Raw genomic sequence first — 12470 nt, 5'->3', positions numbered from 1 at the left:
TCTGAAGAGTTCTATCTACCGTTGTCTGGTAGGGAAAATGATGAGCTGATGATTCTCCTGGGATGGATCGACCAGATGGTTCTAGCTGAGGTGTGCACAGGGATGAATGGAAGTGCTCCTCGGGTATTTATACAGCTCGCAGATTTTTCATATCCCTATATGATCATATTGTTGTTGCCTCACAGTATGAATGGATATATATATATATATATGGAAGAGTAAATGTATCATAAAAATCAAAATGCTTGCTTGGCTCCTGCTCAGTGATAGGTTGAATACAAAAGATACGATTCAGAGGCGACACTGGAAGGTTATAGATGATTACAACTGTGTTTTATGCCCTAAAATCCATGATGATAGGGATCATCTCTTTTTCAATTGCAACGTCACTGCAAGAATTTGGAATTATTTACAGATATAGTGGGGCACTACTGGGAGCATGGTGCAAACAGCTGATGTTGCTAGAAGAAATTTCAGGCACCATGTCTTTACAGAGGTGGTGGCTTTGGCATGCTGGAATATTTGGAAATTTAGGAATGCAAAGATCTTTGATCATATTCTGCAACGTTGATTATGTAGGAATCTGCTTTAGTTTGTCGTACTGGATATTTTTTTCAACATGGGTGGTAGCGTGATCTTCGCCTGGATCCACCTAGCTAGTTTGTTTATCGAGAACTTTGGTTTTTTGTCGTTGGATTTATTGGTGTTTTGTAACAGATATTTATATATCCTACCTATGCAGAGGCCAGATCTATTGCTTAAAGTAATAAAGTACCCATTTTAGAAAAAGTTTGGCGTGCTGCATCTATATGTGTTTCTCATATATATGTTCTATAATTTGTATATAATTGTTGAATGCTGAATAGTCCACGGCCTGCAGTGGTTGTGTTGTTCATGAGTGGATTGTCTTTGTTCTGCGGTGAACCGACGAGAGATGTATAATTAGGAAGAAGCAGGAGGGCGGGGTTGGAGCGGAAGGGCATCAGCGATGCCACATGAACAAGGCCGTTGCCGCTTTCGCGGCCACGTTGCCCTCCAGGTTCAGGGGGTCGGTGGTTGCCCAAGCGGCCACAACCGCCTCGCTGTTCCTTCTTCCGTCCCCAAGGGCCGGTGCTCCGAAGGTGACGCGATCTCCACCCCCTCTCCCCCACATGATGTTCCCAAATGAATTTTTATGTCATGTACAATGGTATGGAAGACATGCCTTCTCTTAATAGTCCATATCATCTAGAGAGGATAATAACATTAATTATCTCTTATGTTATCCCGGCCTTGCAATAAATGATAATTAATTATTTTAGTAGAAAATTATGTGGCTAATGGAAGACAAGTCGTATAATGAGGAAAATAGCCTTCTCTTATTTCATAAGAGATCATCCCTTAGCTAAGGAAAGACACCTTTTCCTTCATTCTCGCTCCGCCAATTAAGAAAAAATCCGACGTGGCAAGCGTAAGGGAAGACTGACATCACCCCATTGTACATGCACTTATTGTTTTACCTTTTTCGGAGTACTATTGCTTGCTGAAGGCACGGGCATACAAAAATTATTCCTTGTACCATTGTTTCCTCTGCAAGCTCCTAGTAGTGTAATCTAATGGATCAAGTAGGATGCTGCTACGTGGTGCAAATAATTGTTTGATACCTTCGCCTCCCCACTTTGTTTGCAATATATACAGGTTATTCATTACTCCCCTTTTGCCCTACTCATCTTAAGAGGACAAAACTTAAGAAGGATATCTGAGAAGACATTGATCTGAGATATATTTCTTGTGCACCTGCATCTGTCTATTGTAGGTCAACTGCAGCTTCCTCTGTCCACAATGCTGCATGTCAGCGTTGCTCCTTACCAGCTACTGTATCTAAGCTATGAAACATTCTCCCTGTCCCGAAAATGAGACCTTAGCTCTATGGCTCCTGCTGCATTCATTTGAATCAGCAATGTTTGCTCAATCCTGTAATCGGAGTGTACACTAGAAGTTTACTGCTCAATCTGATATTCATTTGGTAAGAACTGGGTTTGGCTGCACGTCCTGGGGGCTCAGGCTGCCCGCCAAGGTGTGGATCTTCTCCTACCTCGCCGGCATCGACAGGCTCAGCACGCATGCCAACCTCTTCTCTAAGAGCTGCGCGCCCTCCGCAGTGTGCGCGGCATGCCCCTTGCAGGAGATTGGGAGGCATCTCTTCTTCGATGCTGCCGAGGTGTGGGACTGGCTGGGGACCACCATCCCGGTAGGAGACTTCTCCCTCTGGGACTTGCTACCTCCCCTGGGGACGGCGCCCCACGTTTGGCACGCTAGCCATGCGACGGTCATGTGGTCGATATGGAAGGCACGGAACAACCTCGTCTTCAATACCAAGACTACCACGGCCTGCATGGCGCTCTGTAGGGCGGCCGACGACCTCGCTCTTTGGAGTTGGAGATATAAGATTCATGATCGTGGGCGACTAGATACCCTTCGCGGTTTCCTTTTGTCCTCTGCTTTGTAGTTTTTTTTGTATTCCCCCCATCCCCGTGTACCCCCTCTCCCAAACCTGTACAAACGGTATGACTGCCAAGTCGCCTCGAGTAATATAACAAGCGTTGGGCAATATCACCCCCCCCCCCCCCCCTCCCCCCACCCTTAATTCTCGAAGAAAAAAAAAAGAACTAGGTTTGGCTGAAATTTTGCCCTGCACTGAATAATCTCGACGCATCTCATCATCTTGTAAATGCTAAGTTAGTTGGGATTAGAATCTTTGCAGTTGTAGCCAAGGGAAACGAAGGGTGAAAAGGGCGGAACGGACAATGCTAAGAGCATGTCCTAAGCCTATGCTAAGCAAGGAAATGAAGAGCACAATTGTGTTTGGGGCCAATATCCTGAAGGAGTGTCCTGACTATTTGGACATACTAGTTCTTTTTGATTATAATGTAGTGAACATATACAAGAGCTTCGCATGTGTATTCCTGGAGATACCACAAAGATTACAACTTAGAAAAGAACATGGATGTTGTAAAACAAAGAGCAACATGGGATGATGCCATGGAGATTTATTGTCACCATTCTCAATGGCCGTGCAAACTGATTCACATACAGCCAACTAATGCAATTTATGTGATGGGTTGACATATGTTGTTGTAATCACTCAAGTTAACTGTGTGTCACGATTTAACTGGCGCACACCCCAATCATCATAATTTAAGAAAGAGTTGCTGAAACCAGCTAATATAAATTTTAAAAAGGGGTACTCATTAAGCTAATTAAGCTATATGTATTATCATCAAAATACAACAATATTGCTAAGTGCAAAACTTAAAATACATACTACAGAGTATGGAAAACAATCATTTACTGAAATTTCCCTCTGAATATCTGAACCGTCTTGTATTTTTCACCAAGAGGGTAAACCGAAGAAAAATCTATTTTTCACATATATTAAAGATGATGCTCTCGCATTTGCGGGGGGCACTATGTTAGTTTATGTAAATAATAATTTTATAAGTGAATTTCACTTTTTACCCTGTAGTTGCGCATTTGCGACACATATTACCCCATTTAGTGGAACTTCTACCGAAATATGTCATCTTGGAGGTCTTAACCACGGTTTTGCCCAGTTTAGCATTTTGTATATTTTGGTTAGATAGGACCAGCATGTTACGTCGATGTGGCCCGAAAAATATATGTAAAGATCGGAGGTCGGCATCGACGATCATGTCTAGACTTCTCAACACCAATTGTTCACATTCCTTGTCATCATTCTGATAATTTGAAACCTTGTTAATCCGTTCAGACCTTTTTCAATGGGCATCCATCAAAAAATGATGTTTCAAAGCTTATAAAAGGGGTATTCTAGATGAGTTTTCTTTGAATGGGGTAAAAAACGGAATTCACTCTAATTTTATTCAATGTTATCCATAATTTACACCCTAGTTAATTCATTACCCTACATATACATACACACAAATTAGACCTGTATGTACAACCAGTTCTAGCTAGTGTGAAATAAGTCCTTACATCTTCTCCTCGGAATAATCCTATACACTATGTTGCACTAATTGTATACAATATACTTCAGTCTGATCTAAGTATAAATCATGCACAAGTAATAGATCTTTCCTGGATCGATCGACCGGCATCAGTATTGAATAATGAATGTGTCTATAGTCAATTCGCTAGCTGCCTATCTTTCTCCTAGCCCTAATTAGAGATCATCGGTCATATCCTGTCCTGGGAAGAAGGCTGATCCGGCCCAAACATGGAGTAGGTGTTGTTCATCGTCGTCATGGACGCATCGCTGCTCAACAACCTCTTGGAAGCACGCAGCGATGACATATCACCCCCATCATCATTAATATACTCCGTCGGCGTCTGCCTCTTCCGCTCCGTGCTGTCCTCGCCGCGGTTGATGCTGCTGACGAAGAGCCGGCTGGCGCCGGAGCTTAGTTCGGGCTCTGGCGGCGCCGGCATGGTGTCGAAGAGCTCGGAGACAGCGGGGTAGTCGACGAGGTAGTCAGAGATGGACGGAGCCCTGGGCAACATCCTAGAGGAGGAGGTGGAGTTCTCCTCTTGCTGCTGGTAGTGGCGGTGGCCGTGGCCGCCGGCGTCCATGGACGGCGGCGACGGCGACGGGTCGTAGAACGGTGACAGCTGCTGGTTGGGCTTCCTGTAGATCCTGCACAGGACCCAGTCGTCCAGCTGCATGCACGCAAAAGAGAAAAAAATCAGTATCAAGGATGTACACCAAACAGTCGCTAGCTAGCTTGAAAGGTAGGTTCACTAGGTAGTAGTAGCTTGTTGAGTAATAATGCAAGTCTCTTTCTTGGAGAAAGAAGATCCCAGAGGTAAAAGAAACCAGCTAGTAAGACAATAGTTGCTTGCTTGAAGTACTTAACCTAGCTAGGGACATCCACACGCTACACACGCTACTTAAGAGAGAAATGATCCCAAGCTACTTCGAACTCTTGCAACCGCAGAAAATTCACATACCACCATGTAAAAGGTGATTGGTTAAACTAGAACACAAAGTACGTAATTAATCAATCATGGAAATTAAACTGATTTGCGTGCCTAATTAGCACAGCTAGAACACAAAGAAATTAATCAACTCACTACAGGATGAGATCTAGAGAGACATGCATGCATCATGCATGTAGCCATGTACTCGATCGTACCCTCATGGAGGACGAGGCCTTGAATTTGGAGGGCGGCTGGTACGTGTTGACGGCGGCGGCTAAGCGGTACTCGTGCATGATCCAGTTGGTCTTCATCCCCTTGGGTGGCCGACCCTGGTAGAACACCAGCGCCTTCTTCACGCCGACCATCTCACCACCCGGCACGCTGCCGGCGGTGATGGGCTTGTCGGTGCCGGTGGCCTTCCAGTACCCAGACCCGGCGGCGCGGTTGGGGCGGACGCCGTTGGGGTACTTGCGCTCGCGGGGGCTGAAGAAGTACCACTCGTTGCCATCCGGCTGCCCGAACACCGCCCTCGAGGGGAGGTCCCAGGGGTCCAGCTTGTAGATGTCCACCTCCGCGATGATGGCAGCCGGGCACGGCGCCGAAGCTGCGCGCCGCCGGAGGTAGTGCACGATTAGCTCCTCGTCCGTCGGGTGGAACCGGAACCCCGCCGGCAGTCCCGCCACCGTGCGCGGTGTCGTCATCATTGTCATCCCCGACGGCCGAGCCTGCAACTCGATTGTCATCGCCGCAACTAGAGCACGTCGGCGTGAGGTAGCTAGAAGCTAGAGCAGGCTGGGTAGATTGAGATGAGGGGGGAATGAAATTTTCCGAGGTGCAGGCGTTGGGTGCGGTTATAAAGGCGGAGGAGGTGCACCGGCGGATGGCAGGTTTGTAATTGTTGGCCGCCGGTGACGGGAGTGATGATGCATGCATGCCGCGTCCAAACGTGCGCACGGTGGCAGGAGCTACTAGCTATCAATGCTCTCACTGGCTAGAATCTTATTTAGGCCGGCTCAACTTAATTTGTTGCGGTGGGAAAACTTCAGGTAGGAAATAAAGGGGTACGCTGTCCTGCCTCCTCATCGAAACCACAAGTCCACAACCATCCTTAAATACCTATAAATGAGCAAAATTACTCCCTCTCCGTCTCGGTTTAACAGACGCACATAGTTTAAGACAAAATTTGACTATTAATTTGGTTAAAAAATATAAATTATATGTCTACAAAATCTATACCAGTAGATTCGTATTCAAAAAAGTTTTGAATAATATAATTTTTTAACATACATTTCATATTTAATTGATCAAAATAATGGTCGAGCTAATTTTTTGAACAATGTGTGCGCCTGTTAAAACGAGACGTATGAAGTAACAACCAACCACGCAACACGATTAATTATTGCAACTCATGTGACATCATCATTATTTGTAGACTAGTACAATAAAAATATCATAATTTGTAAGTATCATGCATGCCATATTAACAAAATTCTGATGTGGCACAATAATTAATGAGGGGAGGAATGATAGTGGTACCATATAGATTGATACCTATCCTAGGCTCCTAGCATGTAAAACTCAAAAAAAATAGTATATAAATTTGCATTGAGACTCTATAAAATACCTCCAATATATCAGTTCATGAGGTAGTAATCGACACCTAGAGTACATAGCTCCAAAGCAATTAGGGAGAATTGTTGAGCGAATGATTTTTATAGTGAATGGTCTTGCACAAACAATAAATTTACACTCTTTTGCAACTTATTTTAATTTGTTTTGATGGTAGTTAACATCTATTGTCCACTATAAAAATTGGAAGGCTAGTTAGTCATTTGCTCCGGGGGACTAAATGCGAACATCGTTTCATTATAACTTTCCAATAACTTTACTTGCTATTCCGTTGGCATTCGAAATTTAATCATTTGTTATAACTTAGTCCAAAACCACTACTAGTAAAATTTTGATGAACTAATTATGGATATTTCTTGAAGTAGTATTTGATATTTTGGTGATGTCTGCAATAATTGTGGCAGAAAAAAGTTAAACCTAGCTAGGTTTATGAGCCAAAACTAGATTACACCATTAATATATCCTCTCGTCCGGATTTGACTTTTGTGCCTTCTGACTGATGTTGATGGGAATGATTAGCTTGCGTGTTAAACTAGTTTGGCTATATCTATGGTAGTCCAAACTCGTTGGAGACTTTGCAGCGAGGTTTTCTTCCACTCATACTCCACATGAAGAATATGCACGAGTGCACGACCAGGTCATCACCTGAGAGATCGATACTACGGATAATACCTAATATATGGTCCAGTTGCCTCCGGCCGCACCAATACCAATCATAATATCGAGATCCATACTGTAGCAGATTTTGCAGTTAACTGTGCATTCAATTTTCTTGCGTAGGTCAGATCGACTCGAAAAACCATGCGCGTCAACTCAATTACACCTACTACCTCTGTTCATAAAAAGTAACTCAACTTTATCTCCAATACAGTACTCACTGCTTTCCAATTTAAGATGCATATTAGTTTTGGTCAAAGTCAAACTTCATAAGTTTATTTAATTATATATACAAATATATAAAGGGGAGTGGTGTTTTGAAACATGGGAGCATATGCTTCCTATATTTTAAAATGCATCTTACACATATTTTAAATTTCAAAAAAATTGAAACAAAAAATTCGCACGTACATATTCATGTGTACGCGCTCACATAGTTGTTTCATAAAAAATGAACTTATCATGTGACGTGTGTAAAAAAGACAAAATTCAGTGCTTAAAATAATGCTTTTCATAGGATAAGTTTTCTTTTTTTTTACATAGGTCACAAAAAATATTATTTTTTCGTGGAACTTGACGCACACACATATATTATGGAGATGTACATGTAGATTTTTTTTCAAAAATTTTCCACACTTTAAAATATGTTTTGTTGGTAGATGGAGCATGTGCACCTGGGAGCCGAATTGAATTTCTCCAATATATAAACTTTTATAATACCAAATGTATAAAATATGAAAATATATTTTATGATGGTTCTAAAAATATTGAGTTAATGTTGTAGACGCTGATAAAATTTTCTGTACATTTGATTGAAGTTTATAAAGTTTAACTTTGACAAAACTAATATACATCCTAATATGGGAAGGAGGGAGTAGTATCAAGACGCACATTTTAAAAATATAGATACATCTGTATCTAGAAAATATTAAGTCACTTATTTTAGACATAACAAATACTACTTTCATGAACAATCATGTTTATGCATGCACCAAGAGAGTATAATTAATCTACTTTCATGAACAATCATGTTTATGCATGCACCAAGGGAGTAGCTAGTAGCTATAGACACCTGGGCAAAGTTCAGGCCGGACCGGGCTTCGGGCCGGGCTTTAAAAAGCCCACGGGTAAAAAGTTAGGCCTGAGCCCGGCCCAGCCCAACCGTCGGGCCTGTAATTTATGTCCGAACCTAGCCCAAACGAGTAAAAAGCCCGGCCCAATCCGAGAAACCAAGCCCGACCAGGCTAAAATGCGCAAAAATGAAGGCCCGAGCCCGGCCTAGCCCGATGTTCAGGTTCAGATTTCAGGCCCGACCCCGGCCCGAAGTGCAAACCCGACCTAGCCTGGCCCGGAATTTTCGGGCCGGGCTGCCCATGCCCAGTTGTACTCTAGCTGAACGGCTCAAGTTACTCATCGGCATGTGGTGTGAAAAGTTGTAATCATGCAATCCTCATATAACACTATATAAAAGTTGAACCATTTCACGCTCTTGGGTTAACTGGAGTACTGTAGTCATGCTATTTATCATCTGTTTCTCCCATCTGTTGAGTGACACGTTGATTCTTTTTTTTCCCTTCCTTGATTCACCCGGTTGGGTTTTTTTTTCCAACTCCATGGGCAACCGGTTACCGGTTTGTAGCCTCTTTTCCTGCATAGCTCCCGGTGATTTGATTTCCCCGTAAGTCTTGGTCAAAGCGGTGCTATCGGGCCCACTCAACCGCTTGGATTTCTAGCAGATATAGAGCCCGAACCCCCACCTCTTCTTTTCTTCCTCTTCTTTTCTTCCTCTTCCTTCCCATCGAGGTCGCCGCCCCCATCCTTCTCCCCCAAAACAGTTGTTGCGGCACGGCGCTGATGAGCGGGGCCATGGTGCTGGCAAGAGTTGGTTGGAGCTTCCGGCGGCGGTTGATGGCGGACTCCTCGCCGCCATCAAAGATGGCGGAGAAGGAGCGAGCAGGCGCCACAAACGATGGTGGCGATGGAGGGCCGATTTTGAGCCGGCCTCTGGCTGCGGAGATGGCCGGCTCAGACTGCTGCAGCGGTCAGCGCACGTCTCCTCATTGGATTTGTGCCTACCTCACCATGGGGGTGCGTGCAGAGGCTGTCTCCATCGCCCGGCCATCATCCACGAGCGCGGCGTCCTGGGACGCGAGACCCAGCTCACCGTCCACCTCCACGATGCCATGGATGGAAAAATGCTGATGGCGTCAGTGCCCATATCTCCTTTCCGCTTTGCTGATGGCATAGAGGACGGCATTGGCTCTGTCTATGCATCAAAATTCCTGTGTCAGCTTTCTCTCTATGTGTATCTCAATTTATTTCGATTTTTTTTTCCCAAGATGGCTGATCTGGCCACAGGAATTTAGGAGGAACCAGAAGAGCAAAAATATAGAGGTATACCTCTTCTCTAACTCAGTTTCTTGCTGTAACCAATAGATCGTCATTAGTTCGCTGATTTTTTCGTGCCATAGCACCTCCTGTTTTATATAGATAAATCCAGATCGTTAAAAGAGGTATATGTAATCCCATCATTATCTTATTTTGCTGCATGATCATCATAGTTTTCTACTGTGGTGCTATACTTCAAATTGTGTTTTTTTACAGTTCGATGAAGAATGTTTCTTTGTAGCCACGGTTTTTTTGCATGAATAATCATGAAAACAGGTTTTTCTCACAAACCCCTATTTCAAGGTGCAGGGCTTAGAACGTGGTTTCGGAATCATGACTTCCTATTTTGTTCTAGCATGAGCATGATGTCCTCCCAATGTTGTTTGATCATGAGTTCATGCTCGCAAACTGTAGGCTAGCTTCAGCATGATGGTTTTTCGCCTGGACATGGACATGGGGTTAATTTTCCATGGCATGTGGTGGGGTGCTTTCTTCCATAGAGACACTATGATTTTACATGACCATAAACAGCTGGGTGTTGGTTCTCCTTACAAGCGAAATCTTATCGCAAACAAGCAACTACCTATTTCGTGTTTTTTATTTATGTTGCACTAGGTTACGTTTTCCTCCGTATATATTTTTTTCACAATTTTTCCGCTTCCATGTATTCAAACAGCTGGTTCATATGTTAACAAGATGTTTCGTTGTTTAGAAATTGTCTGATTATTGTGCTTTATTTTCTAGCCAAGAACACTCCACCTACGTCTACTTATTTCATGTATTTTCTTTCTTATGTACTAGGTTATATGTGAATTCATGTATTTTCTTTCTTATGTACTAGGTTACATGTGTGCTCTGTATTTCCAAGCAAGAAGAATATTCCGTGCATTTTTTATATTTTGAAACCAAGTTCTATTGCCCCACGGTTTATCTATTCTTTTAAACTTCCCCATTGTAACATATTCAAACTCTTGGTCCTTTAGTCTTCAGGCTAGATTCTTTTCTAACAATAGCTTACATATTGTGTTATGTATTTTCTCTTCTTCTTTACATTTAACTCTATAGCCCGTCTACTCTTCTGTGTTCCAGCTTGGAACATCGGCTTGAAAATCTGGTAGGTATCCTCTTTTGTTGTAATCTAGAGCATCATAAAATGCTTTATTTTATTTGTTCTTATATAGTTTGTACATACAGTTATCTTGGTATGGGTGATGGAAGTGTACAGAAGAACATGCTGAAATTAAGAAATGAAGATCTGCAGCTTGGGTGGTGACACACACAAAAATTGATGACGCCCTTACTAAATGAATGGGAAGGCGTACCCTTGAACTTTATTATGACGTACCTGAGATTGCTAGATAATTCCAACTGTGAAGTTCATTATGGACATCATACTCCACACATCTCACTATTGATGTAGATATCTGCACTCCGTGAACATATGTTTATTCTTGGTTTGATGTTTCAGATATTGCATCCGACGGTTTCCTGCAAATGACAGAATATAGCCCTGGAGAAATACTGGGAAGAGATTGCAGGTGAGTGATAATCTCGCTTTATCTATTTATTTTGCAGTTTCTGTGGCACAATTCTTTAGGACTCCAGTGATATGATATCTTATTTCTCCACATTTTCTCTTTTTTATAGCCTAGAAATTCATGAAAAAGACAAATTCATAACTTTCCTTTTAGTACTTTGTTTGGCGTACCTTGCAGGATTATCCAAAGTATTGAATCTAACAGTTAGACATTAAGGAAACTAGAGAGGACATAGATAACCTAAGAGATTTTGCTGTTAGCTGAGTAATGTTTCGGTCATATTCGTGGAAGCACATGACACAATACTTTTTTTTGTTATTTCCAGAACATTAGTTTGATACTTTGTGAAAACAAATGTGGGGCTCCAAAAGAAGCCCATGGAATCTGCTGATGTCTTTCTATACCAATGCATATTAATTATCAGTTTGGAAAACAGATATCATCTGCAGTGATCATTAATAAAAGCCAGAGGAAGACTCTTAATAAGGTGGGCGTTTACTTGCATTAGCGGCCTTTTTGCGTGGGCAATTCTATGTTGCAATCTCAAGTGAATTCACGGGAGGTATTAATAAAAGTACTAGCTCTCCATGAGTCTGGCGAGCCGACTACGCACGAGAAATATAGTCTACTGAGAAGTGCTTGGCCATCTCTACGTGTTGCTGCTTACATCGATGTTTCTAGGTAGTTTTTTATTTTATTGCATTAACGGTGTATTCTTTTTGTGTCCGATTGACTATTCTTTACATTCATTGTTCTTTTATATGTATTGCTACAGTAATCTCTTGGATCCTACTTTGCTTGGCTATTTCCATCAGAATGCAGAATGAAAGCTGACCACCTAAGTTTAACTGCAGGACAACGATCGTGTCAGAGGGCTTAGCTTATCAAATCAGCAGCTCACCGTTATAGTTGCTCGGTTCTCAAGCTATCTAATAAAGATGAAGTGTTCTAATGAACGTAGTTTGCATAGGAAAGGCATATGCCCAGAGCTTAGTTCCTGGACATTTTGAGGCAGCGTCCTGACGGCTGCCTTCTCTGAGTGTCTTTCTACTATGTGTAGTTCTGCATATGTGCAATGAATGAATGTATCAAGAGTTGCCTCTCTATTACGTGTTTTTATGTTCTACTGCAACTATATAGCACTGAAGCAAATGAAGCGTTGCTTTAACTCAGATTTTGTTGCTGCTTACAGGCTCCCATCACGGAGACTCCGATTTTAATCAAATAAAAATTTGATCCCTTTCGGCTGTGCTATTTGTTTTGCTTCAGTCTCTTTAATTTTTAGTTGTAAATCACAGTACTAATAACTAATTTCACCAGACT

The 12470-nt window shown here is 42.5% G+C and overlaps 1 protein-coding gene and 1 long non-coding RNA gene across 2 annotated transcripts; one reads left to right on the top strand and one right to left on the bottom strand.

Moving 5' to 3' along the window:
* Nucleotides 1-3850: 3850 nt before the first annotated feature.
* LOC127341001 (NAC domain-containing protein 58) lies at nt 3851-5912 on the bottom strand. Its single transcript, XM_051366769.2, has 2 exons — nt 5151-5912; nt 3851-4674 (listed from the first exon to the last, which is right to left on the bottom strand). The coding sequence occupies exons 1-2, from the start codon at nt 5676-5678 to the stop codon at nt 4195-4197; spliced, it is 1008 nt and encodes a 335-aa protein (XP_051222729.1). The 5' UTR covers nt 5679-5912; the 3' UTR covers nt 3851-4194.
* Nucleotides 5913-10887: 4975 nt separating this feature from the next.
* LOC127341002 (uncharacterized) lies at nt 10888-12251 on the top strand. The gene is made up of 3 exons (XR_007875124.2): nt 10888-11147; nt 11473-11828; nt 12002-12251. It is a non-coding gene; the product is annotated as an uncharacterized lncRNA (long non-coding RNA).
* The last annotated feature ends 219 nt before the right edge of the window (nt 12252-12470 follow it).

Source organism: Lolium perenne, chromosome 3, assembly GCF_019359855.2.
Source record: "Lolium perenne isolate Kyuss_39 chromosome 3, Kyuss_2.0, whole genome shotgun sequence".
Classification (NCBI taxonomy): Eukaryota; Viridiplantae; Streptophyta; class Magnoliopsida; order Poales; family Poaceae; genus Lolium; species Lolium perenne.
Note: the sequence above shows the minus strand (reverse complement) of the source record. Positions and strands in the feature narration are given on the sequence as shown.